The 26408-nt window shown below is 48.0% G+C and overlaps 11 protein-coding genes across 11 annotated transcripts; 6 read left to right on the plus strand and 5 right to left on the minus strand.

Annotated features, from left to right (window-relative positions):
* Positions 1 to 62: 62 nt before the first annotated feature.
* Positions 63 to 1738, minus strand: N7520_009973 (MFS transporter; the record flags this gene model as incomplete). The annotated part of the gene is made up of 4 exons (XM_057143907.1): positions 63 to 233; positions 283 to 1006; positions 1072 to 1361; positions 1424 to 1738. The coding sequence occupies 4 exons, from the start codon at positions 1736 to 1738 to the stop codon at positions 63 to 65; spliced, it is 1500 nt and encodes a 499-aa protein (XP_056993195.1).
* A 574-nt stretch (positions 1739 to 2312) lies between these two features.
* On the minus strand, positions 2313 to 2690 carry N7520_009974 (uncharacterized protein; the record flags this gene model as incomplete). Its single annotated transcript, XM_057143908.1, has 1 exon — positions 2313 to 2690. One exon carries the CDS (start codon positions 2688 to 2690, stop codon positions 2313 to 2315), a length of 378 nt encoding a protein of 125 aa, XP_056993196.1.
* Positions 2691 to 4965: 2275 nt separating this feature from the next.
* On the plus strand, positions 4966 to 5529 carry N7520_009975 (uncharacterized protein; the record flags this gene model as incomplete). Its single annotated transcript, XM_057143909.1, has 1 exon — positions 4966 to 5529. One exon carries the CDS (start codon positions 4966 to 4968, stop codon positions 5527 to 5529), a length of 564 nt encoding a protein of 187 aa, XP_056993197.1.
* A 490-nt stretch (positions 5530 to 6019) lies between these two features.
* On the minus strand, positions 6020 to 6354 carry N7520_009976 (SUMO family protein SMT3; the record flags this gene model as incomplete). Its single annotated transcript, XM_057143910.1, has 2 exons — positions 6020 to 6079; positions 6145 to 6354. The coding sequence occupies 2 exons, from the start codon at positions 6352 to 6354 to the stop codon at positions 6020 to 6022; spliced, it is 270 nt and encodes an 89-aa protein (XP_056993198.1).
* A 534-nt stretch (positions 6355 to 6888) lies between these two features.
* N7520_009977 (uncharacterized protein) lies at positions 6889 to 7171 on the plus strand (the record flags this gene model as incomplete). Its single annotated transcript, XM_057143911.1, has 2 exons — positions 6889 to 6906; positions 6968 to 7171. The coding sequence occupies 2 exons, from the start codon at positions 6889 to 6891 to the stop codon at positions 7169 to 7171; spliced, it is 222 nt and encodes a 73-aa protein (XP_056993199.1).
* A 384-nt stretch (positions 7172 to 7555) lies between these two features.
* Positions 7556 to 10978, plus strand: N7520_009978 (nucleoporin Nup84/Nup107 family protein; the record flags this gene model as incomplete). Its single annotated transcript, XM_057143912.1, has 7 exons — positions 7556 to 7597; positions 7647 to 7893; positions 7967 to 9991; positions 10039 to 10354; positions 10402 to 10526; positions 10576 to 10914; positions 10953 to 10978. 7 exons carry the CDS (start codon positions 7556 to 7558, stop codon positions 10976 to 10978), a joined length of 3120 nt encoding a protein of 1039 aa, XP_056993200.1.
* Positions 10979 to 12285: 1307 nt separating this feature from the next.
* Positions 12286 to 13219, plus strand: N7520_009979 (uncharacterized protein; the record flags this gene model as incomplete). The annotated part of the gene is made up of 2 exons (XM_057143913.1): positions 12286 to 12674; positions 12838 to 13219. 2 exons carry the CDS (start codon positions 12286 to 12288, stop codon positions 13217 to 13219), a joined length of 771 nt encoding a protein of 256 aa, XP_056993201.1.
* A 536-nt stretch (positions 13220 to 13755) lies between these two features.
* On the minus strand, positions 13756 to 14770 carry N7520_009980 (putative urea hydro-lyase/cyanamide hydratase; the record flags this gene model as incomplete). Its single annotated transcript, XM_057143914.1, has 2 exons — positions 13756 to 13964; positions 14248 to 14770. 2 exons carry the CDS (start codon positions 14768 to 14770, stop codon positions 13756 to 13758), a joined length of 732 nt encoding a protein of 243 aa, XP_056993202.1.
* Positions 14771 to 15874: 1104 nt separating this feature from the next.
* pmcA (putative P-type calcium ATPase) lies at positions 15875 to 20204 on the plus strand (the record flags this gene model as incomplete). Its single annotated transcript, XM_057143915.1, has 2 exons — positions 15875 to 18868; positions 18918 to 20204. The coding sequence occupies 2 exons, from the start codon at positions 15875 to 15877 to the stop codon at positions 20202 to 20204; spliced, it is 4281 nt and encodes a 1426-aa protein (XP_056993203.1).
* A 610-nt stretch (positions 20205 to 20814) lies between these two features.
* Positions 20815 to 22235, plus strand: N7520_009982 (uncharacterized protein; the record flags this gene model as incomplete). The annotated part of the gene is made up of 2 exons (XM_057143916.1): positions 20815 to 20994; positions 21042 to 22235. The coding sequence occupies 2 exons, from the start codon at positions 20815 to 20817 to the stop codon at positions 22233 to 22235; spliced, it is 1374 nt and encodes a 457-aa protein (XP_056993204.1).
* A 119-nt stretch (positions 22236 to 22354) lies between these two features.
* Positions 22355 to 24096, minus strand: N7520_009983 (histidine phosphatase family protein; the record flags this gene model as incomplete). The annotated part of the gene is made up of 2 exons (XM_057143917.1): positions 22355 to 23358; positions 23409 to 24096. 2 exons carry the CDS (start codon positions 24094 to 24096, stop codon positions 22355 to 22357), a joined length of 1692 nt encoding a protein of 563 aa, XP_056993205.1.
* Positions 24097 to 26408: the final 2312 nt, after the last annotated feature.

A 26408-nucleotide genomic window follows, 5' to 3' on the forward strand; every position in this document is an offset into this window, starting at 1 on the left:
TATTGAAATTCCCATCTTCCCCAAGGCTTGCTCACCATCCTTGGAGTCATATATCCCTTCTCTTACAGCTTGGGAGAGAAACGACTCAAGGCCCGAATTTTCGCCCCATAGAAATAGAAGATAATAGGAATCGGGATCATCCCAACAGCCAGAAAGCCGAGGAGCGACGTAGCCCAGTCCACTCCCAATCTGCTGTACATTGCCGACCCAAAAAGTGGAAACGCAGCACCTATCTTTTTCATTCAGTTAGTACAGTATATCTCCGAGGTAGTATACACTTACCATGCTTCGAATAAGAGTGTTTGCAGACAGAGCCGAATTGGCAACCACCAAATATACATCAATCAAATAGTTCAGGCCTTGCATCCAGATCATCAGAATCCCCATTCCGATGGGTACTCCTGCAATGGCCTGTGGCACCCACGAGACACTCGGGCTCGATGTCCATCCAAACCAGAATAGCCCGACAGGCAGGAGTAAAGCCGCAACAATCATGGGGGGTAGACGATCTTCCGGTACGACAGACAAATTCAGTACCTTAGGAGCGTACCACAGGCGCGTTGCGATGGTGACAAGGAGGCAGCCCAGTAGGACCCCGACTAGGATGCCCAGGAAAGGCAAGGCCGCGATTCCCAAGGAAGTCCAACCCCGGACCTCCCGAAAGGCGATTGGATATGCCACGAAGAAGAGGTACAATATACCATAGATAAGCGAGATGTAGAGAGTCATGCAGACGAGGATCGGCTCCAAGAAAAGCATCTGAACCGGGCGGAAAAGATATTTCGTCAGGATTTGGCTAAACGTTGGCTTGCTTTCATCCAGGCGGGAATGGTAGGCCCAGATGCGTGTCTCATTACGAAGCCGACTGGCACGGCGCTGGAGGAGAACCGGGTGGTATGTCTCGGGTAGCGTGAGGAAAGCGATCGTACCGAAGAATGCGGCTGGGATCATGGTGATCCAGGCAGTCCAGCGCCATCCCAGAGATGAGTCGACGATGAATCCTCCCCTGCTCATGTCATGATCAGCTCACGTTTAGAACTCGTTACCGAACATATCATCACAATCACGTACACTATTGGCCCGAATATCGGCCCAACGAAGGTGGCCGCGGAAAATAAAGAGACGGCAATCGCGCGCTCCACTGGACCCCAAAAGTCCGCCAGAGCACCAGGTATAATTGCAAGAGCGGAGGTACCAAAAAATCCCAGCAAGAAACGTGCAAGCATCACGGTTTCGAGGTTCTGCGCAACCGCCACGGGAACCTGGAAGATGATAAAGATGGCGTATCCAATATAGAGAGGCCTTAGTCGGCCATATAACTCTGACATGGGTCCCCAAATCAGTGGTCCCACCGCAAAGCCCTGCATACCAAGGTTAGCGTCATGGCCGAGCCTTCATTGCGCGTTGTTTGGTTTCTACTTACAAGCACGGTCAAACTGGTTCCTAACGTCATGACCTCCACTGAAACATGAAAATCTTCGGAAGTGACCGTGGTCGCAGCACTAAAGACACTGCTGGAGAAGGTTACCCAGATGGTCAATGTGCTGAAGATGCAAGTGATGAGCGATTTCCTCCAAAAGGGAAAGTTCATGGGAAGTTCTGGATCATCAGGCCCATCCCACTCTACCAGGTGAATATCCGAGGCACTGGACTTCTCGCCAGATATATTATCTCGAGCATTCTCCAAATCGGCAACAGGAGCGTTGGTCGAAATTGGGGCGTCAACTGCATCCTTCATCTTGGGATGATGGCTTTGGTATTGCTACAATGGGCGGACAAGATGCCAATGATAAAGAGGTCGACATGATTTGAATGCGAGAAAGGGGTATTTTTACTGAGATGATTCATAAGAGCAGACTCCCTTGTAAAGGAGCATTCATCTATAGAACTTGTTTATCCGTGGGCCGTGGCTTAGTCGAGATAGTGTTTCCCCGAGCCGAGAGTTTATCCGACTGGTCAACAAAGGTGCTTACAAATCCTACTTGAGAACTAGTTAACGTCAAGTTAACTTAGTTAACTAGTTAGTTATCTCGGCACCCTTAGTCATCGCTGGGGTGACAATATGTCCTGTATTTTGACACATAACTTCAAGGAGCTTGTCCATAATACCGATTTTGAAGTTCTTTCGACGACCTTTCAACATGCCATCATGGTCAACAATGATCTTGGGTACAAGTGCTTATACAGTGAACTCCCGTTTCCGCACGGCCTTCCGTATCTTCAAGAATGAGATGTGCCTAAACGAAGTGTGCTTGATATGACCGAACTAGTCCTATCATGGTATATGCTAGTCTATTTGAGGTCCAAAGTAGTCATCCACCTTTCTTTGTTTCCTTCCATTGATCTGCAATCCGGGGAAATAAATGCCCCATCCTCTCTATCTCGCGTAATTCTCTCTCGGTAATGCCCTCTTGATGCTGAGCAAATTGAAGGACTCTGTGCATGCACTCATTAGCTTCCACGCGCGACAGAGTATCCAGAGGTGGTTCATGGATGTATTCGTCCTGCTCCTCGCTATCCAACTCACTGTCGTCGACCCCTTCGCGTTCTTCAGAAAAACTCACAGTAAGGTCAGATAAATCAGGCTCTCCAACATCGATATTCTCCCCAGGAGGGTCTAGGAAATCTTCCATTTGCCTAACCTCCGTACCAGGAAGCCGGTCGGTCACCTGAAAAAATACGTTGCCCATTTGAAGATCTTCTGATTGAGATGCGTTGGTTTCATCAGAGCCAGGACAAATGATCGTAGTCTCAACAAAGCACTTGCGAATGATTTCATCTTGAACGTCCCGCCTCCAGACCTGAGTGATCCAATGTAGTGTATAGTAGAGACTCATTCGCTGAGTGGGATCGGCGCCGTGGTCTATCAGATTCACCATCCATGTCATCCATTTCTTTCGGTAATGGTGCTTGAGGTCTCGGATGATACCTTGGTCCAGTGGCTGGTAGTTTGATGTCGCGTTGGGTGGGAGAAAAACTACTTTGATATTAGACGGGGGCGGTGCATTTTCAAGCGCGGAGAGATGCGCACTGAAGTTGTCAAGCAATAGTACGATTCTTCTCTGTGTACCAATATGGTGATAAAACGAGCGGAACCATTCTGACATCACGTCACCGCGCATCCATGCGTTCTTGTTCCATCTCCAGACGCATCCGATTGCTGGGATATTGAGCCTTTGCAGTGCCGATCAACCATAGAGGTAGTCGATCCGAACCAGCAGCATTGATTGCCACAGCGAGTGTAATTCGAGACTTGTCTTTCTTAAAATCAGGACTGCCCTTACTAGACAGGCCACAATTTGGTATTCGACGCCAAAAGAGGCCTGTTTCGTCCATATTATACACATATTGGGCGGATATTGGTCACATACCACGCGAATTGCTTCCATATCAGTGTGAATCGAAGCCGGGACTGATGCATATTCCCCAAGAGAGACATGATATAGGATGAAATAGCGCTGTTTAAATCGCGAAAGCCACCCTTCAGAGAAAAGCGGCTGGTCAAGATCTCTATATTGAGGGACTTCCTTCCAGTATTCGACGGCCTTACTCTGAATTGATGGGCCTGTCACAGGAAAGCCACAAGCTTCATGGCGTTATTGCCAGGCATGTAGAGCCTCGTCCAGAAGAGGCAAACGAGAAGCTAGCCGGCTTTATTCGGCCCAGCAAATCCATGATCAAGGTGCTCGTACTTGGAGGACAGGATCTTTGATACGGTCGAGCGGTTGTAATGACGTCCAAATTGAGATGCGAACCACTCCGCGCATGCTCTCTGAGTGGGTTGAGATTGTGTTTCAGATGCGTAGATTCGCAACGGCTTCTTCTGAGCGTCAGAAATGCCACGTTTCGGCAGTTTTGAGACAGAGAGCTTGGCCGACAAGGGGACTGACAATGGGTGAAAACATTTGTGCCAGACGGGAAATGTGCCAGACGAGCTAGACTTACTAGTAACCATACTGACTGTAGCAATCTCCGAAATGAGAGCATGAAAATGTTCTGAGTAATATTCGTCTCCTGTTTCTCCCGGTGTGTTGAAGCTAGTATTTGATGGAGTAATAAGTCGTTTTGTCTTGGCTTCTTTGGCCACTATATAACTTAAATGGCAGTGAATGTTACTTTTAATTTCTCGATATAAACTACCATAAAGCAAATTTGGATGATGTACAAACAAAACGACTAAGTCAAGTAATGTTTTACCTTAGTATTTCCTCTAATTAGCTTAAAGCTAAGAAGTTTGGCTGAATAAGAATTCAGTGCTTATACCAATATTACACCCAAATAAACGCATCAGGAAGAGAACCAAGTGCATTCCGGAACAACTCACTAAAAGTCTTTACATTATTCATAAATATTCGGCTACTAATTAGGATCTCCCTACTCGCAGCAATATCCGTCGTAGTATCCTCTTTAGATTTTCCCCCTCTCCAGTTCTATCCTATCCAGTTCTACGGTACAAGCTTGACCAATCCCATCTGGGCCGGCCCAATGGGCTGATAATTTCTAGATGGGTTTGTATATAATGAAAAGATAATTTACCTAGGGTTACCAAGGGTTACGCCAAGCCTATTCTAGAATATAAGGACCAAAACACTGCTTACATGATATTACTTTCCGATTTAACACCTGAATTCTCAGGCCACACACCCCTAAAGGCTCAGTGGGACCTCGGGGAAGCCATGTGATGCCTCCAGCCTAAGGCAGCCGCGCCGCCCGTGTTAGGTCACTTGGTTGGTCGGTCTAGCCCCGACACTTCTCCAGATCGACCAAGGTTGCGCTAGTCGCTCTGACGCCATCAATCTTTATCTTTACTTGCAGAACAAAACTCCTTGTTTTCCCACCTTTATATAAAGAGAATCCCCTCAAGTTCCGTATAAATATCCACAGCCGAACCCACACGCGCTCACAAACTCTTTTTTCTTTTCTTCAAGTCATTATCCGTCCGGCTCATCCCAACCTTGCCCCGCCATGTCTGATCCGAGTACCGAGCTACAACACACTCTCCGCGATCTATCCATTGGCGAAAAGGGGCCGGTGCAGGATATCTCACGACCCACGGTGAAGGGTCTCACGGGCTCGGTCACATCTGCTTCAAAGTCGATTCCAACAAAGAAAGCCAAAAAGCCCGTCGCGGATTCCTGGGAAGATGAGGCTGATCTTTCGGAGGATGAGCCGGCTGCTGTGTCGATGTCTCCTCTTTCGTCGACCTTAAGCGCGGAGGGTCCGCTTGATCCCCCGCCGACACCTATCTCGCCGCAGAATTCGCAGCCTTGGGGCGCTGTGAGAGTGGGTTCTCCTGTTGGTGCGCAGGGTTCGGGTCCTGCGAGGCGTCCGGAGAAGCAGACCGCTGTTGCTAGTCGGTTGATTGCCGGTGCACTGGGGATTCGGGCGCCTAAGCGTACGGAGGAGGAGCGGGCATATGATCGGGCGGTGAAGGAGCAAGAAATCAAGAGACGAAATCGTGAGCGTGAGGAGGCTGCTAAGGCGAAGGAGGAGGAGGAGAAGTTGAAGGCATCTGTTTGGACGGACTAGGTCATTGCGTTTGTTTCTTTCTTTCGCTGGTTATTTTTGTCTTTCTGTTATGCATTGTCAACTGTATATATGTGATCTACATGGCGCTGGAGCCAGTTCTGGTGCACATTAGTTGCGGGTGGTTTGTTTTGGCTTGACAATACCTGTCTAGAGCCTGCGAGGATATTGGTTTAGGTGGAATTAATAAGAGATGACTCGAGGGAGCATCGCTGCAAGATACAGCGAGTATTATCTCCATACGGAATTGGTGGTTTGGTTAAGAACAGTAAGATTTTGTCCCATATATATATGTAGCGCATCCCGATCACGGATACTTCCTGGAAATCGTTGAATCATTAAAACACAGCATTGGGAATTCCCTGCGATGGACTCCACGACATCGCCACTCAAGCCATCGTCCATCTTGTATGCTCTAATGTATGTGAACAAAATGCCACAAGGCAAAGGAGTTCATCGGAGGGGCTCGAGGAGATGACATGGAATTATTTCCTTAACAGCCTCCAATTTGTTCTTGGTGCACCTCCAGGGTGTCACCATCGGTCATATCAAGCTAAATCGCACCACATTGTCAGCATTTTGTTTCAATCATTTCAAGCCTCGGGAGGGGACACATACTCCATCGGGGGTATCATCGGGGCGCACACGAGTACCATCGAACAGGAAGCGAACGGTAGCAAACTGCTTTCCCTGGCGATCGCAGAAAGCATCCATGAGCTTCTTCAACGGTGTGGACCGCTTGATCTTGAAGAAGACCTCGTTGTTGTTATCAGTAACCTTGATGTTGAGGTGCTCGACAGGAGCAGCGGCTTGCTCGCCTTCGGCCATTCTGGAGGTGATAGAAGATTGCTGGCTGGTTGTCAGAGAAAGTATTTGCGACATGGCAAGCGCGGGGTGCTTACTCGCGAGGTGAAAGGAAAAGAAATGAAAGTAGGGGAAAACGTATATCTGCCTCCAGGAGAGAGATTAGATTATCGCGACAATGATGCAATATCAGTTTGACTTACTGGAGCACGATGATTGACAAGTTTAAGAGGGCAAGGGAAAGGGAAGTGGGAAAGGAAGAGGCAAGAGAGATATCAACGGCAGAAACTCGCCCCACAAAGGCGGACAATCTATTTTGCGTCACCTGTTTGAAAGGCCGCGTTCGATGAGCTTCTAACCTGCTTTTTGTCAAATTGTTTGCTCAGAAAACCACTGGGAAAAAGAATTACAATGGTAGGATTGATTGAAATTGGCAAAAAAGTGACTATCGGCTAATAAGTCCCTGCAGGGAAACTTGAAGCAAGATTTGTCGCACGATACGCCGTGTCATCCGCGTGCTGTATGCTTGGTCTTCTCCTAGGGTAGTCAAATAACATCATGCTGACCAAGATTCCAGTGTGCTATTCAAAGTATATTCATACCCAGAGATATATATTCTCAAAATTTAACATTCCAGATACTAATTGAAGCAGATTGTCTAAACAAGAATTCCTGGCAAGAGGATAAATGCCAGGGCCTGATCGACGCTCTATACGAATGCTGCAACGCCTTCTACCAGGAACGAGGGGATGATGCGTCAGTGGTTAGCTGCCCTAAAGCACATCTACTACGCTTAAAGATGAAACAAAGAGCACAAGCAGCAGAGAAGCAGGAGAATTGAGATGGTCAAGAATTTTGAGATTGCATTGTAAATAATATGGTATTGGCATTGGCATGTACCAGCCCCTTCAAGCTAAGCTCCCATCAGAGGAAACTAGACTATTTGTAAGGACAGGCAGTTTTTCTAAGACAATCTTGAGCACGCAGAGAGGCCTCAAGGACCTGAACAAACATTGAATGGATTCGTTCCGAGACTCTAATGAAAGCCTATAGACATTTGTGGAAAAAAGAAAAAGAAGAGGAAAGAAAAAAAATTTGTTCAGTTTAAATACTAAATCCCGTGCCGACTAAGCTAAACTACTTTGGGTTGAACGCGCCCTCCAGCCAAAAGAGACAAACATCCACTGCCCTTTTCTCTTCCATCAACAACAGGAGCTAACACATCATGGCTCCCCTCACAAGGTCTTCTCGCACATTGAGGTCGCAGGTTCGTTTCAATCCAATCTGTCTTTTTCTTCCATTAACATTTTGACCAGGTTCCGCCGGCGCCCAAGACCTCGGAAATTATCAATATCGACGAGGACGGCGAGGATCGCATGGAGGAAGATGACGCCTTTGAAGATGAACAACAACTAGAGGATGGTACCAAGGAAGAAATGGAACAGGATGAGATGGACGAGGAGATGGACCATACCAATGGCGATGCTTCGGAGGGAGGATCCGGCTTCCCAGTTTTGGAGCCCAGTCTGAAATCTATGACGGGCTTGTCAGGTAGATCTCAAGGTATGTTGTAGTGGAAAGACTTCCGCTTCTTGTTTCTCTTCCTACTTGGAATGGTCTTTAGCTCATGAATTAGACTCGCCGAAGCTGTTCACCGCTGCAGGCGCACAGGAAGCTCTTCACCCACTCCGCCGCACCGCCGACCGTGTAACCCGTCAAATCGAGGCCTATGCCGACAAGCTGGATCAATTTAAGCGAAAGAATACAACCGACGAATTTGAGAGTATCCAAGCAGCGTTCACGCTAGTCGAAAGCTACCGGGAGCTTGCACAAAATGGAATCCAGGACCTCGTCAAACAGCAAACACTGAAGCGCGCAAAGGCGGGATACCGCCAGAGTGGTGCGAACGAGGCGAGAGATGAGGAGGACGTGGCCCGCTTGCAGTACGAGGCTGACACCTGGCGCCTGCTTCTCAATCTCATCAGTATCGACGACCCGGCCAGTCGCGCAAGCTACACAGACGGACAACGAACAGCATTCCAGAACCTACACAGATACTCGTCAGATCGTGAAATCTGGGAGCAATTTCTTAATGCTGATCAGTATGCTCTGGAGTGTGTTCTTTCAATGCGATGGCTGGAGGAGACGGCAAAGACAGGACCCCAGGATCTGGACGTTTTGATCGCCGACATGGAAGCACAGGCGGAAAGAGGCCAGGGTCTGTGGGCTCATGGATGGTTGTTCACGAAGGAAGCTATCAAGGGACACAAGCGACTGCGTGCTTGGCCGCAACCATTGGAGCCGAACGACCCGAGTATCACACGCTCTCTATTGAGCAACGACCGGCAACAGCCCTTGGTAACGCAGCTTGACCCGGATGCTCTTACCCGCCAGAAGCACGACCTTCAACCCCAAGATGAGTTCTTTGAGCGAGCCACATGGATGACTTGCTGGAAGATGCTCAGACAGGGTGAGAATTGGACCAAGATTCGGGAATGGGCACAGAGCCGTCTTGAGGGCTGGAGGGCTGTCAGTCTATGTGGTTCCAGCGTTGACTCAAACACTGCCAAAACGCGGACGCCTGTTGACGATGGAATGACCCGATTGATGAATAGCAACTCCCACGACTCATGGCGTGCTGCTTGCTCTGCTCTGACGCGCAACCCGAATACCGATGAGTTCCAGCGGGCCGTTTATGCCTTGCTCTGTGGTGAATCAGAGCCCGCAAACTTGGCCTGCGGCACCTGGGACGATTTCCTTTACGTGTACTTCAACAAGGTTGTCCTTTCACGCTACCGTGGTTTCTGTAACCAGTTCAAGCACAAGCTCAGCCACTCTCCTACAACCCCTGTCACATTCAAACCTGAGCCAGCTGGTCATGCCGACCTACGGAAGTTCATTGAATACCTACGGGGCAACGAGCGGGTCGGTCTCGAGGCACGCAATCCCTTCCGCAATCTCCAGGCTGCGATTCTCAGCAAGGGCTACGACTCCTACTTTTCATTATTCGCCAAGGCGGTCTCACAGATCAACATCAGCCACTATGGGGCGTCCTCTATAGTTCCAGCTGTCAATGGCTTAGAAGTAGAGGAATCGTTCCTCATCGCTGCAGATAACGACGAGGCCTTGAGAATGGCCGCGCACGTTTATCTGGTTGTCAAATCCATTGGCTATGCTTCTGTCGACACCCAATACCATGAGACTGCTTCCGTTATGGTGGCAGGATACATTTCCAATCTGGAAGAGAGGGGTCTATATGATCTTATTCCACTTTATGCTTCGCTCCTTCCGACAGACATGTGTCACAATGTTTTCTCAAGGATTTTGATTGAGGTCACCGATCCGCATGACCGAAAACAGCAGATTCGGCACATGAAAAAGCATGGAATTGATATCGACGCTGTTCTCGATACTCAATGGTCGTGGCTTACTGCTGGTGTTTCTTCAATTGAACATTCCAGCGGTGTTACTGGATACTCTCGAGTAGTGCGGCGACCGGACGGCACCCGAGTCTTGATGCCGCCAAAGAAGGACTTGATCGGTACTTCTATTGCAGATGAGGATGAGAAGATGATCCGCAGTTTGGAATGGCTTCGCTCTGCAGGTGGCCAATGGGCTAAAATCTGCAAGCTTGGAGCTTGGCTCTACCGCAAATTCTTTGGTAGGTTTATTCGCCCTCTACTTTTGCCTTGATACTAACATGTGTAGTTGCTGGTAAACTTGCTGCGGCTCGGGAGTTGAGCCATCGGATGAATCTGTCACATGTGTCACAAGAAACCTTTGGTTTAGACATCTTTGAATTTCCTGTCCTTGATCACCTGATTCAAGATGATTCTGCGCCAACTAGTCCATCCAAGTCCAAGAGAAATAGCCTCCATCGCCGGAGCCTCTCTAGCAGCAATGGGATTTTAAGTCAAGACAGCGGTGCTTACCAAAAAGCCACCCGCATGTACAACCTTGAAACTCTTGCCCTTGGATTTAACGCGCTGGAGCAGTTTGCTCTTGCTTACGACCAAATCTCCAAGTAAGTGCATTCAATCTGGTCTTCGATACGATCTAACCGCAATTTAGGACCAAGCGTCGACGGGATTCAGGCACGGTCAAGGATTCTCTACTTGATCTTGCGTCCTTGCTTGAGGAAGTGGAAACAAATGTGGGCTTGGTTGTAGAGGAATGGCTTGTCACAGCCACTGACGGTATGTCTTTTTCTCCGATAATGTGTGTACCCTGCTAATACCATGACAGCGGAAGAGGAAAGCGATTACGAATACATTCGCCGAACCTACCTCCCAGATCTAATTCTGGATTACCATAACGCTCTCTACTACGCCAGCCATTCACTCGAAAAGCCCTTCCTGCTCACACAATGCATGAATGTGGCCATCTGGGTCGCCAGCACCCCGCACCTGACCCGCAGCTTTACCGAGTCAAAGCGTATGGCTGAGCTTATGGACGCCCTGGCCTTGTCCAGCAAGGCTATGGTCCTCACCGACCCGAAGGAAGATCGGGTTTACGACAATGGGCAGACATTGGGCATCTGGCGGGTGACTGCACCAGATAATGATGAGGCTGTGTTCGAGCCACGTAAGTGAATTGTGGGACTGTAATCATGTGTACAATAGCAGCCCAGGTGGCAAGCAACATTTGAAGGGTCGGATCGTAACCCTGGGTTTGGAAATCAGTGGGCCGGATTTATTCACGTGCGGGATTTAGAATTACAATGCACCAATAACTGCAATTTGCCATAACTACAGTCCATTGGGCGCATTAACCAATTTATATGCTGCCCAAATTAATTTTAACCTACCAGGAACTTTGAGTAATACTTTGATCACAGGGCAAGAGGACCATTTAGCGAGAAGATTAAAGCTACTACATAGAGACATTAGAGAAGAGATGAATGGAAGAGAGAAGCAACACAGGAGTCTATATCGAACACCAACCCTCCTTCACTATAGACACCTCATTTTTCAAGCTCTGCTGATATGTGCGTGCCTCTGTCCCATTCCGTAATTCTGTATGTAATGGTCCAGGACAGTCATTCTCCAGACCTTCAGGACTAGGTAAGCCTAGACTGTTTCCATGAGTATATTGATTAACGTTAAGGTATATCTGGATCCCCGAGCTCTTCGACACTCTCAAGCCAGCTATCAACGTGCATTTCTTTGCCTCCAGACCATTATATTTCCATAAAGGAATCCGCATCGCTAGGCCCTGTCATATTACTTATAATACTAAGTTGCTTTCTATTGCGCTTAAGTTCATAATTCTATGGCTTATGATAGACCCTACTCCTCTTCAAGACGAAGTAAACTTGTTAAATGCTATCCATATCTCCTATGTGAAGAATTACACCTTTAACCCTTTACCGTTTCGCGTTTGGCGTTTTCCACTTTCTTAATTTTTTATTTAGTTGATTGCTTTATTGCTTATTTGTTATTGCTTATTTGTTATTGCTTATCTGATTGCCTTGCTAGAATACGGGCCTATATCAGGGGGATTTTCTATAGATTGGTCTCCTTCTCTTCTTCATGTTCTCTTCTCCTCTCTTCACTCATTGTACTCTCGTTCAATGAAAATTGAGCTTCTGCTGTTTTCATGATCGTGTCACATTCTATTCTCAAGCTACCATATCTATCAAATGTCAACTTCAAAACAGTCTCCGCGGAGCACGTAGAAATTTCCCGCCTTGGCCTCGAATCTTCAGCTCCAGCAGAAGCAATCATTTACTAATGTGAAGCACCTGGCTTCCTACAATTGGATCGAAGCCTCCACGCCAACCATCGCTGTCCCTGGCAGTCCAGCTCGGTGATCTCCTCCACAAGGGCCCCGACGGGTGAAGAAAGATAGTGGCCTTTTCATATCGCTCAAAATGCTGCTCGTTATCCTGATAATCCTCTGGAGCCGCTATTCCGCTCCCTTTACATTGAAAATCCCTCGTTTGACATCAACTCGATGGATGTCGTGGCAGACCGAAACAATATTCGTAAACTTCTGTCCTTTGTCAACCCCACTCTGAGCAGAGTCAATCTCGATTCATTCACTATCCCAGTGGATATGGCCGCTCAGACTGCAATCTTCTGCCGTGATGAGACCGCCACCTTCGAAGTTATTGGCTCAGGCGAATTCCGGGGCTTTGGGCACGAATTCGAAAATTCATATACCATCAGCCAGCTCAAAGATGGTGCTGGGCACCACCGTATCATTTCGTACCAACTCGGTGGTTTGAATATTCTTATTCGCCATGAGACAGACGGATATGTTGGAGATTCGAACCCTGGCTTGAAAAATACATCAATAGGGGATGATCTTACAAATGCTCTCAAGTCTTTATCCCTTGCGCCGTAAACTCAGTCCTCGATCCAGCCCTCCATGATCAAGTCTAAACTGGCCATTAAGAAGGAAGGTCATGTAGTACCACGAGAATCAACCCTAAAGATCAAAACTCGGGTTTTCCACAAGCCTCTAGAGCTAAAGGCAGTCGCGGTGCAGCTCTGGGTTTCCCAGATACCGAGCCTCGTCTGCGCCTACCATAACCGTGGAATATTCTCCAAAAGCGGAAGATGTCGCCGATGCGCTGAAGCTCTGGGAACAAGACCACCAGGTTGATATCAGGAAACTGGTTGCACTCATCAATCGCATTCTACAGGTGACAAGAAATTGGAGTGGGAGTTCAACCATTCGATACGATCCTCTAAAAGAAAAACTAGTGATCATCAAGATTAAGAGAAGGAAGATGCTGCCGGATGATCTTTATTCTCGATGGGACAAAGACATCCCCGTCAATGTCACTCAAAAAACCTCTGCGCATCCTGAGAGCTCTACTGTAGCACTTGACCAGATGGAAGAGCAACTTCAACTGATGAGCCAGAACCTGCTCATGTTTTAAAATTTGTCATAAATTCCTGAAAAAGAATCTGAAGGATAGAACTTGTGGTTTTTTTTCTTTTCTTTGGGAAGTCAACCCTCAGATTTTTCTTGTCATCTTCAACTTTAACCTCGAATCTTTCCACATCCAGAATTTCAATCAAAATTCCGAGTCATAAAATTCTATAGAATCATTATGATTTGAAGTTTTAGTGCTTCAATATTTGTAAAATTTCCATACAAATATTACGAGATAAAGGTTAGAGTTGATGGACTTTGCCATTTTGGCGGTGAAACCCAAAGTCCCATATAAATATCCACATTACATTCACCACTAATAAGTATCTCAAAACATGTGAAAACACGTAAACTTGACAAGTGGCGAAGTAATAAAGAAGATAAATAACCTATCTTAATTGGTAGAATGGATATGGAATGTTTATGAATTTCGCTGTATCGCATTCGTTTGAATTTTGTGACTCGTCAGTATTGTTACTCTTCAACTCAAGTTCCGTTCCGAAGATCGTCACCAGGTCAATATTGTGTTGCTCAATCAAATCACTCATATGGCTCCATCAAAGTATTTCCCAACACCTTGGCGGGAAAAGCCTCCTCCCCTAGCGCCGTCGTATGCGCCCACGGCTTAAGTCCGTTTTCCCGACGGATGGTCGCGGCGAAGCAACCGCTCCAGTGGTGACGCGGGAAATGTGCAGAAACGTCCTTGATGGTATCTGGATGGACAAGATCGGCATATGTGCCGGTGTTATCTGTACGAAAGACGATCAGTCAATCGCTCCACTCCGAAAGAAAAAACCTCTAAAACCCTGAGTGACAGAGAGAAAAAGAGAAAAATTCAAGTTGGTACTGTAAAAGGATAAAATCCTAGCGCCGCAACATGAACCGTCGGCTAACGGTACGAAGAGATTACCCCAAAAGACCAAGGAAATACCAAGAAAGTACCAAGAGTGGCAGTGCAATACTTCTCGGTGTTTCTTCAACTTGCCGGATAAGGATAAGGACATGTGTTCCAAACTTTGAAATGTGACTTACCAAAGATTGTCGCAAGTTGTAGTAGCTGTCCCACGGCAGTTATCTTTCCAACCTGGCACAGATCCTGATGCCGGATGATAGCCTCCGCCACAGACTCCGCCTGCTCTCGAGGCGCGGACCCACCTTGCTCTTGGAGTAGCCGCAGCGCCAGGAACCCGCCAAAAAACTCAAAGCTCAGATGTGTGGCGTGGAGGTTAGTTTCGGTTGTACCGATGTCGTGCAGCACGCAGGCGAGAAAGTATGTTTCGTCCGAGAAGGCCCAGTCGGAGAAGGAGAGGCGGTGTTTCTTGATGGCGAGGCCGTAGTGGTATACGCGGAGAGAATGGTTGTAGGTTGGCTCGGGAAGATGGGCTTTGGCGTAGCTGTTGATACGCTGGGCCAGAGGAGTGGTGGGGATGGGGGTTTCGGTGACGGGGATTGGGGGTGGGTTGGCGTGGAGACGTGGGTATTCTGGCGTTGAGTTTAGAAGGGCTTCGGCCGAGGCGGGGACGGCTGTGAAGCCATATTCGGTGATTGGATTCATTTTGGAATGAAATGTGAACTGGTCAAGGTCAAGGTCAAGGTCAATATGAGATAGATGACGATTTCGAGTACTTTGAGTTTGATTTATATCTGTGGTATGACTCATGTGCTTACTCTTACTCGTATAATCTCATGTCTTAGGTATTGTCTATTTAGGGATCGAGTGCGGAATCAATTTCAGAATAATCCGAGTGGTACAGTCAGATAAAGCTGTTCAAGATGTCACCATGAGGTCTACTATATCAGGTGGAGTCTGGATGTACGCCCTTGCTGGGTCCAGATATATTGCTAGGGAAGCTATAGTTCGTTTGATAACGATAAAAGATTGTTACATTGGGTAAACGTGAATCATGCATAATTCGACGCATGATAAACCCGATCAAGCTTCGAATTGGGTGAAAAGTGCCAAGTGGACCCAATGAATCTTGGAGACGTCATCACCAACCAACGGTCAAGCATGGGGAAACAAGAACAAATCGAGAGCCCCTATTCGCTCTCCTGCCTCTGGACCTCCGCAGTCCCGGTCCCGGGGCGATTGTCTTGGCGAAGAGGCAGTGCAAAAATTGGCGTATTTGCCTCCCTTTTACTCCGCCGGTTTTCCGATCCATTGTGGGCTTTCACTCCCACCTTGATTAGTGTCACCTAGTGTTCCATGAACAAGCGCATCATTCGATAGATGGTCGATAGGTGCTTTATCTTGATAATCTCATTCTTGGGGGCTGTGCTAAGAAGTGGATACATCAAGCGGGTACGGAAAGAGGAAAACAAAAAACCCAAAACAATTATTGGAAGTCGAGACCCGTGTGGATCTAAAGGGGGCTTCTTGGTCTGATTGTTTGTTCTGTGGCGCCTAACCCTCCTGCTTTTGGATCTCCCTTTCTACCCTCTTTTCCCCCTGTCATAACTTCCAGTGATCTCACCACTTTGGATCTTGATTGAATTCTGGGCCCATGGAAGCTACATCTCCCCTGAAGCTCTGTGACCATTCAAGCTCGACTTGAGTTACAAGCGCAACATACATTCTCGGATTTGATCCACCCATCCATGCAAAGGCTTGCTGTCAAGGTGCCGCTCGTCTAAACGGTGATCCGTTTTGACTATCACCATGTCTGAGCCCATTCGAAATGACGAGCTTACACAGCAAGGCGCGACACCCCTGCGCAGAGAACGAGCACCTACAATCACCATCGATACCTCCGCGGTGAACTCTGAAGAACCTCCGCTCCAACTTCTTTCCAGTCCTCCTCAACCTTCGCTAAGAATCTGCACCGATACTGTCGAGTCGGACACGAACGCTCTAAGCCCTTCCAGTAATGCCTCCCCGACAGACCTGCGATACAGCGCGTCCATCCGCTCCAATGCCTCGTCAGAAGGCCGAGATCGCGAACGAGAGGACCGGCCAACTTCACCCCATAATGTCTCATCACCAAAGTCCAAGGCCCCCGAGGTCCATTCCAACTTCCTGGCCGTACCTGGAACACGGTCTCGCGGCAACTCGTTGGAGTCGGAGGATACGGGCCAGTCATTAAGCACCTATGGCGGAGATACCTTTGTGCCCACATCTCAAGGCTCGCGATCGGATCTTACGAAGAATAATCATAATATCGACGACCAGGATGCGCTTACTCCGGATCCAGGTCGTGAAGATGAGTTCCAGGTGGAAAATAATAAATTTGCCTTTTCTCCGGGCCAGTTGAATAAACTACTCAACCCCAAAAGTTTCGCTGCATTCCGTGCTCTTGGTGGAATTCGCGGCTTGGAAAAGGGGTTGCGCACTGATGTGCAGAGTGGTCTGAGCGTGGATGAGACGACACTGGACGGAGCTGTGGCTTTCGAGGATGTAACCACATCCGGTCCTGCGACGAAGACATCATCCCCGATAGTCCCCTCGACAGTGCCCGCGGCTGGCACAGATACAATTGTCACGGAATCAGACCAGTCATTCGGAGATCGTCGACGGGTATTCGGAACTAATATATTACCAGAGAGGAAATTGAAGACCATTTGGGAATTGGCTTGGATTGCCTACAACGACAAGGTGTTGATCCTGCTGACGATCGCCGCCATTATCTCTCTGGCTGTCGGTATCCCACAATCCCTGCACCCCACGGATGGAGAACCAGGCGTGGAATGGGTAGAGGGTCTGGCAATTCTGATCGCTATTATCATTGTCGTCGTGGTTGGCGCGGCCAATGACTGGCAGAAAGAAAGACAGTTTGCGAAGCTCAACAAGAAAAAGGAAAACCGCCTGGTGAAGGTTATTCGGTCTGGGAAAACAGTTGAAATCTCGATCCATGATCTCGTCGTTGGAGATGTCATGTATCTGGAGGCGGGCGACATGGTCCCCGTAGACGGTATTTTGATTGATGGTCACGATGTTAAGTGTGACGAATCCTCGGCTACTGGCGAGTCGGACCTCCTGCGGAAAACTCCCGGTGCTGAAGTCTACCGGGCGATTGAGCAGCACGAAGATCTTCGGAAAATGGATCCATTTATTATCTCCGGTGCAAAGGTCTCCGAGGGTGTGGGCACATTCTTGGTCACCGCGACAGGTGTGAATTCCACCCATGGCCGAACAATGGTGTCCCTCCAGGAAGAAGGAGAAACGACTCCACTGCAAACCAAGCTCAACAAGCTGGCCGAGTACATTGCCAAACTGGGTCTAGCATCTGGATTGCTGTTGTTTATCGTGCTTTTCATCAAGTTTCTCGTTCGACTAAAGAACATTGAAGGCGGTGCCGATGTGAAGGGCCAGGACTTCCTCCAGATTTTCATCGTTGCCGTGACCATTGTCGTTGTTGCAGTTCCCGAGGGTTTACCGCTGGCGGTCACACTCGCTCTCGCTTTTGCGACGACAAGGATGATTAAAGATAACAATTTGGTTCGTTTCCTTAAGGCTTGCGAGACCATGGGAAATGCCACGACTATCTGCTCTGATAAAACCGGTACTCTCACTGAAAATAAAATGTCCGCTGTTGCGGCCACTCTGGGCACTACATCCCGATTTGGTGATAAATCCACAGGCCCGGCCAGTGAACGATCTGGTGATGTTTCCGCTGCGGAATTCATCGCAACCCTCTCGCCATCCGTCAAGGACCTTCTTCTCAAACATATTGTTTTGAACTCGACCGCCTTCGAAGGAGAGCAGGATGGTGTCAAACAGTTTATTGGATCTAAGACTGAAACTGCACTATTGTCTTTTGCGCGCGAACATCTTGGGATGGGACCCCCTGCCGAGGCTCGGGCTAGTGCGAAGCTTACACAAATGTTTCCTTTTGACTCAGCCCGCAAATGCATGGCCGTTGTTGTTAAGCTTGAGAACGGCAAATATCGAATGTTGGTCAAGGGCGCCGCGGAAATTCTTATGGCCAAGTCGACCCGGATTATCCGTGATCCCACTGCCGAGTTGTCCGAGGTACCCATCACTGAGGAGAACCGTAACACATTGGATACGATCATGACAAACTACACATCTCGCTCATTGCGCTGCATCGCTCTTGTCTACCGGGACTATGAGCAGTGGCCCCCTCGCGGAGCCGCGACTCAGGAGAACGATCGCAATATGGCAGTGTTTGAGTCCATTTTCAAGGACATGTCCATATTCGGTCTGTTCGGTATTCAGGATCCGGTGCGGGCTGGTGTTGCAGAAGCTGTTCACACCTGTCAGCGTGCTGGTGTCTTCGTTCGTATGGTTACTGGTGATAACATTAACACGGCCAAAGCCATTGCTCAGGAATGCGGTATTTACACACCCGGTGGTATTGCCATTGAAGGCCCTCAATTCCGTAAATTGAGCTCGAAGCAAATGAACCAAATCATCCCGAGGTTGCAGGTTCTTGCACGGTCCAGCCCTGACGACAAGAAGACTCTCGTGAACGCACTGAAGAAGCTGGGCGAGACTGTCGCTGTGACTGGAGATGGTACCAATGATGCTCAAGCTCTCAAAAACGCTGATGTTGGTTTTGCGATGGGTATTACGGGTACAGAAGTTGCAAAGGAGGCGTCGGATATTATCCTGATGGATGACAACTTTGCGTCCATTGTCAAGGCTATGGCTTGGGGTCGCACAGTTAGTGATGCGGTGAAGAAGTTCCTTCAGGTATGTATGCCCAAGATGATTACATTAATCGGTGACTAACTAGATCTAGTTCCAAATCACTGTCAACATCACCGCTGTCGTTCTTACATTCGTTTCTGCAGTTGCCAGCAGTTCAGAGGACTCGGTTCTCAGTGCGGTCCAACTGTTGTGGGTCAACCTCATCATGGACACCTTTGCTGCCCTTGCACTTGCAACGGATCCCCCATCGCCATACGTTCTTGACCGCAGACCGGAGTCGAAATCGTCTCCGCTTATTACTGTCACCATGTGGAAGATGATCATTGGACAAGCGATCTACCAATTGGTGGTGACTTTCGTACTGAATTTTGCCGGACAATCCATCTTTTCCTCCTGGGATGCGGACATCATGCAGACTGTGGTGTTTAACACTTTCGTCTTCATGCAAATCTTCAACCAGTACAACTCTCGCCGCATTGACAATAAACTCAACATCATGGAAGGAATTTGGCGCAACAAATGGTTCATCGGCATCCAAACTATTATCATTGGGGGTCAAGTCTTGATCATTTTTGTCGGTGGGCAAGCCTTCTCCGTCAAGCGTCTCGACCAAGGAAGCCAGTGGGCCGTCAGCTTGGTTCTCGGTGCTATTTCATTGCCTATTGCAGTGATAATTCGCCTTATCCCTGACTCGTTCGCCAGCAAGCTCGTCCCACAATTCTGGCATCGCAAGAAGACTGGTCCTGAGCTTGTTGTTTCCGATGAAGATCGGCGATACGAGTGGAACCCGGCTTTGGAGGAGATCCGCGATCAGCTTGCCTTCATCAAGACTGTTCGTGGTGGTCGCTTGAGACACATTCGTCATAAGCTACAGCATCCCCAGGAATTCCTGCCTCGATCCCGAAGTGGATCTCGGTCTCGGGAATCTTCCGTTCCTCCCACACCAACTGGTGACGATAACGGAAGCCCGCCTGCTCTGCCCGCGACCCCGGAGTCTCGCTCCCGACGGAACACTCGCTCCCGATCTAATTCAACTTTTGGACCCGCCGCTGCCATGGCCGGTATCGTGGCCGGCAGTATCGCCGGATGGTCTCCTATCGAACGAGGCCATGACGATGCCGACTCCATGACATTCCCCATTATGGGCACGCCTAGCGCATTGGATAATCAGCGGGGTATCGAAGTCCACCCCGATACAGCCGCCGATGACCGCGTCTTTAGCGAATACTCCGCCAATTCCAAGACACCACCCAGCCAAAACCCAGATCTCACCCCCTTCTTCGAACACGCTCCTACAACGGATCGAGCACCGTCCAGTCGCGGTCGCCGATCTCTTTCTCAGCGCTCTAGATCGAGTCTGAGTCCATCTCAGGTATAGCCGGGGGTTTCACGCATTTAAAATAAAAAAGCGCATACGTATGGGTGGCGTTGGTGTTTTCTCTTTTCTATTACCATATACCTGGCCTCTACTTATTTGTTCTCTCGATTTTTTTCCTTTTTCCTTTTGTCCCAGTTGAAAGATCTTGTGTTCTAAGTGTAATTTGGCATGTGGCGTAATGCCAGTCCCCATAGACCCTGCATAGCTTCTTTGCATTCCCTGGGCTGGGGTTTTTCAGATATTCAGGCGCAATCGGAGGTTATATTCTGCTTACCCAAACAATACCACTTTGATTCTGTGACAATTGATTCATGACCTTTGTAGAATCTTCTGTAGTCGTACCCTTATCTATCCTTGCTAAGCTAGATCTCATTAGTCAGAGACTGATCCTCTTTATATTATTTTCAGAAGAAGAAGATTGCAAATCAAGTCTCAAACATTTTTGGGGGCCATTTGAACTATTCACCGATAACCTCACCTGCTCGGCCGATAGCAACCGCTCGGCAAACTTGCCCCACCTTGTATATCAACTCCCCGCCGACAAATACTTACGAAGCTCTACAATCATCCAAAAAAGAACGTAACCAGGACTACCTGCTCAATCTTCATCATGGCTACCTACCCCACAAAGGAGGACCTAACAAAGTTCTACATCGGCAAAGACCTCGCCGATGTACCCAAACCAGCCGCGGTACTTGACGTAGCTATCATCCGACGACACTGCGAACGAATGAAGCGCACCGTGAAAGAACTAGGCGTTGCTTTCCGAGCCCATGTAAAAACTCACAAGGTACCCAATCTCCGCCACAGTATATAGCCACCACTAACATCAGCCAGACAATCGAACTCACCGAGCTGCAAGTGGACAAGACAAACCCCTCAGCCAATTTCATCGCCTCAACAATCCTCGAAATCGAAACTTTGGTCCCACTCCTACTGGACTTGAAAAAATCCCAGCAAATCAATGTCCTCTATGGTATCCCACTTGTCCCTTCGCATGTTACCCGCCTCGCGGAATTGGCCGCAATGCTAGGCGAAGGTAGTATCGCCGTTATGATCGACCACCCGGACCAGGTGCCCTTCTTGAAGAGATTTTTTGAGATCGCCCATTTCCCTGTCTCGGTCTTTGTGAAGGTTGACACGGGATATCACCGTGCTGGTCTTCCGCCTGTTTCTCTGAACAAGAATGGATTACTGGAGAAGCTTGCCGAAGCGGAAAAGGAGGGGTATGTTTTTCTTTTGGGGCTTTATTCGCATAGCAGTTTGAGTTATGGGGCGAAGACTGCTGAGGAGGCGATGGGGTATTTGTCTGCTGAGATTCGGGGGTGTAGGGATGCGTTGGGTCGGTGGAGGTATCTTCTTCCGAACAGGGAGTTGGTTGTTAGTGTTGGGGCGACGCCGCAGGTTTCTTCTTCGAATAACCTTGTTCCGGAAGCTGGGGGTGCGAGTTCGTTTTCTGTGGAGGCGGAGGAGTTGAAGGGTTTACTGCAGTCTGACTCTGAGGTGAGGATCGAGTTACATGCTGGGAACTACCCGGTTTTGGATATGCAGCAGGTTTCTACGCATGCGAGGGATGGAGCGGGGAGGCTGGAGGATGAGATTGCGCTTTCGGTTGTTGCGGAGGTTTGCAGTGTTTATAATGATGGGGAGAGGGAGAAGGCGGAGGCTCTTCTTGCGGCTGGGACTCTGGCTTTGGCGAGGGAGCCTTGTGGGAGTTATCCTGGGTGGGGTGTGCTTTCTTCTTGGGGTTTGGGAAAGGAGGTGGAGGCTTCGAGGTTGATTATTGATCGGATTAGCCAGGAGCACGGGATTGTTGCTTGGGAATCTGGGGATCAGAAACGTCTCCCGTTGAAGATTGGGCAGCTTGCGAAGGTCTTTCCAAACCATGCTTGTGTGACTGGTGCATTTTACGGGTGGTATTTTGTCGTGGATTCGGATCGTGATCCTGGTGCTTCCAAAATTGTGGACATTTGGGTTCGAGGAAGGGGATCATCTGTGACTGATCCGCTACTGGCTACAAGATACCAGTAGTCAAGGAATGGTTAAAGGCAAGTTCAGGCAATTCCTACACATCATGAAAGAAATACAATAAATTTGAGATGGGAAACCTGACATGGCTGAAAATGCAAACAAAAGAAATACACAATGCTTCATTCAAAGTGACGACGTCTATTAGGAATATCAATGGGGGCTTCTGTATGGTTCAGATAATACCCAAAGCAAGCCTCCCGGTAATTAGCCCTCTTCTTAAGCTCAGGTATGCCAGACAAGAACTTGTCTAGTGCACAGAATCCGTTCGTAGAATCTTCGCAGCCGATCACACCAGTCAGTGGTAACGGCGAATCATTCAACAGGAAGCGAATATACTTGGTAGTGTCCTTGGTGGACTCGAGAACAGGGTTGGAGTAAAGGACTGGGTCCAATGAATCGAAAGTGACATCATTGGGGCAGGTCCACATTTCTGTCATAAAGCGAGCGCCAAAAGGCGTGGCATCGCTGACTTTGAATGTATGGTCTGGGGCATGATCGACATTCCCAGGTAATCCTGTCTCGCTCGAATACTTGAAGTACTCAAGATTCAACGCGGCCATCACAGATACAATGATATTGTCATGAGACATGTCCATATAGAAGGGTTGTCCCAGAGGAAATGTTTCAACATTGTTATCGTAAGTGGAGTTGAGGCTGGTATCACTGGAGGGGATAAGCTTCTCCTCCAGACGAGCAGCAAGTTCCATGACGTAGCCAATGCCCTGAGCACGGCCCACGGGTGAACTGAAACCGTAGTTTCCGTAGTACTGGATGTCCAGGCTGTAGGCAAAATCCTTCCACTCCTGTTCAGTGAAAAGGGAGCAGAACTTTGAGCCAGCCAGACTGGTCTCCTCGTAAACACAAATGGTTTGCATAGCAAGGACATCCATAGTGGTTAAATCAAAATCAGGAGGAAGATAAGCGGACAGACGAGAGCGGGCATCCTTAAGATAGCGGGCAACAAAAGGCTTTGCCGTTTCATCTCCGTTGCTTTGATCACCCGGACCACCTGGGCAGGAATAGTAGGAAGCCAGTGTATTGTTAAACAAAAGCTGCTCGGGAAGAACAAGAAGATCATATTGGTCATAGGAACCATGAGCGCCTCTGTCACCAAAGAAGCCACCTGTTCATTGAGATCAGTACATTTATTCTCATACGGGCCTGAAAACTTACTGAGCCACCAACGTGCACTCTCCAAAATGCGAGATTGATCCGTAGTGCGGAAGAAGGGCTTCGGACGGGCAGTGCCGTTTGGGAAAACATTCAAGGATGCGTTCCACGCAACAACATTCTCAGGAGTGGCACGGTACAACAGTCTACCATACTGAAGCCAAAAATTGGCACCGGAAGTAGCTTCGGTAGAGGCTCCCGTCCTCATCAGCTCGTCCAGGCCAACGACATACTTCCAATCATTCAGAAATTCCAGAGGTCCAGTCGCCTCAATGCTCCCGTTTAGCTTTTCAGTGAACTTCTGAATGACCTGGCCATCCATCGGCATACCAGTTGGGTATCGCTGAGCATGGCGATGCAAGATGTGGACTTGAGAAAGCTCACTCCGTTCTCCTTTGGGGACACCCTTAGGAACGCCCCAGTCAGCACTTTTGTAGGGAGTGAGTTGAGCCCAGCTCTTGGTCATGTCAAAACCAGATTCAAATCTGGCTCCAGTCGGTGTGGGTGCAGGGCTAGATGAGCAGTCCTTGTCTGGTGTGGCGGGTGTGGCGCCGAAGAGCCTCCCGACGGATGAATAGGGCCATGTGTTCGCATAGGTCCAGAGAATAATGAAGATAAACACAGCAGAGATACTGGCAGAAGTAAGCCAGCGCTTTCTTGGGCTCCCCCCAATTCTCATATATTCTCCCATTTTGTTGTGGAAAGGGAGTGAGATCAGTGAGTTCATGACTCCATATAACTCCGCAATCCGCCCCCAATTTCCGGATTATCATTCTTCCAGCACTCATTCGGTCAATTAACAAATGATCAATAATCTCATGGATTTTTTGTTTCATCTATCTTTTACATTGGTTGTCCGTCATTATTGTAAGAGGTCAGATATAATGGGAGGCGAGTGCATGTATATGATTGGATAGATGTAAAGAGAAGCCTCTCTGGAGTGAGAGACGTGGAGATATGCCCGTCGAACAACTATTTTTACTGGTGAACAATATCATGCACATGAACATGGAAAGTTTTGACTTGGATTTTGCGCGAAGAAATTCTACGGGACAATAGCAGAAGATCAGCTCCAGCATGTTTGTCGCTTCTTTAAGAAAATCTGTGCTGAAACGGTGTAGTTATCAACTCCTTTAATATACAGTGATCTGGCTGGCCTTCAATATATCATAGTATCTTATTAGTATTGGTAGGCTTAGGTTGTACATTATATACATAGAGAAAAGTACCTATGAGTCCCTTACAGAAACAGAATACTCCACCTCTTTCCGAATAATCATCCTCACGCTCCCATCACTCCCACTGCGTGTGCTGTCTCCCAAATGTGCTGACCCAGTCTCACAGACAATTGTCCCACTCTCCATCGCATCACATATATCCATCCTCTCTCTGACTACAGTTACGCGCCCGGGCCGCTCCTTTAATCTCTTCATTTCGTAATCTCGCGACCGCCCCGACGCCTACAGGTCTGCATTCTTCCATCCCCCGGGCCCATACAAATACCCGTAGCAGTAGCCGTAGCTACTACTGGTATTTAGATTAGCATTGCCAGCTATTCCGTAGTATGTTGTGAGGGCTTTCATGAAAGGGTTTAGGCAGAAGACCGTGCATGCTATCAAGGCGTAGTTGAGATGGAGCTGGGTGTAAAATGTGTCGTTGATTCCGATTAAGGTGGGGTTCTTCGTGGCTGTGTAGCTTTTGAGGGTGGAAAGATGGAGGGCGGAGAATACTAATAGCCTATCATTTAGATACATGTTAGCTTCATGTGAGATTTAGGAGGAATGTTTGGGGAGTTGTACGGTAGTCTCCCCGCGAAGGATACCACGATCATAATTTTATGTGAGATGTGCATCTGCAGGCCCCTGACTAGCGCGATGGAGAAGGCATATAGAAAATATCTCGGTCAAGTTGTCAAGTGCTGTGATTGCTTGCCAACGGACTAACTTCCAAGGATGTCATTATTTCCGTATTGTTGAGGGCAGTTGACTGTAAGTGTAAACATACCAAATTATGACACTGCTCACCAGGTGCAGCCCATAGCTTTTTCCCTGGCCATACACATGCTATCTTCTTTTTATCACTCATCAATCACTATTGCGCCGTGTTTATTTAACAGGTTGATCTAAAGGATATACTCCCTAGGATTCCTGCTTTAAGAGCTTTATCTTACTGGTGATATCCATTTCCAGGACTAATTAATCTGCATAGATACAGGATCTTATCATGTAGAGTGGCTATAATCTCCGCCACTTCTAACTTATTCACATGCGAGTGGCGTAGCCTCAAACAACATAGTAAATGCGATAAAATACAACTCAGTATCTCAACAAGAGCAGTCTATAGAACTTTTCCTTGACTCCATTTGTTTTATGTGATATTTAGTGACTAGAGGGAGTTTCGGGAATATAATGGTTCAATTTACTCAAAGTTGATATATGCTTCTCATAATCAGTATCAATGTCTATCGGCAAGTCATGGAGCATATCAAAATTGCCGTTGAGATACTCAAGTATTGAATATAGCATTTACTATAGTATTTGAGAGTGCGCCACTCGCTTATGTGCGCCACTCGCTTGTGAAACACATTATCTTATAACGCTCAACTATACTAGACGCCACAGATAAATGATTAAATGTTTATAGCTCGTATCATTTATCTTACGTCCGTGTAGAATCTTATAGAATCTAAGGCAATCCTATCAATCGTCTTTCGATGAGGTAGATCTTGATAGAAACATTCATTACGCCACTCGAGGCCAAGCGCCCTACAAAGTGCTAAAAGTATTAGATACTACTTGAGGATCTATTTATCTCGCTTCTATTCTGCTTTAACCAGTAGCAAAAATACAGAGCAATACGAGCGTTTTCTCCCACGCTTATAAGTTACCACCTCGATTTAATATCTTAGTCGGCTTTCTAGTCGACCTAGCTTCACTATACTTGACCTTGATGTATGATTGACGATAACCATGTCAATCGCGGTAATAGAGACTCTAGAATACG

Source organism: Penicillium odoratum (genome assembly GCF_028828045.1).
Source record: "Penicillium odoratum strain IBT 22623 chromosome Unknown utg000006l_segment0_segment0, whole genome shotgun sequence".
Taxonomy (NCBI): domain Eukaryota; kingdom Fungi; phylum Ascomycota; class Eurotiomycetes; order Eurotiales; family Aspergillaceae; genus Penicillium; species Penicillium odoratum.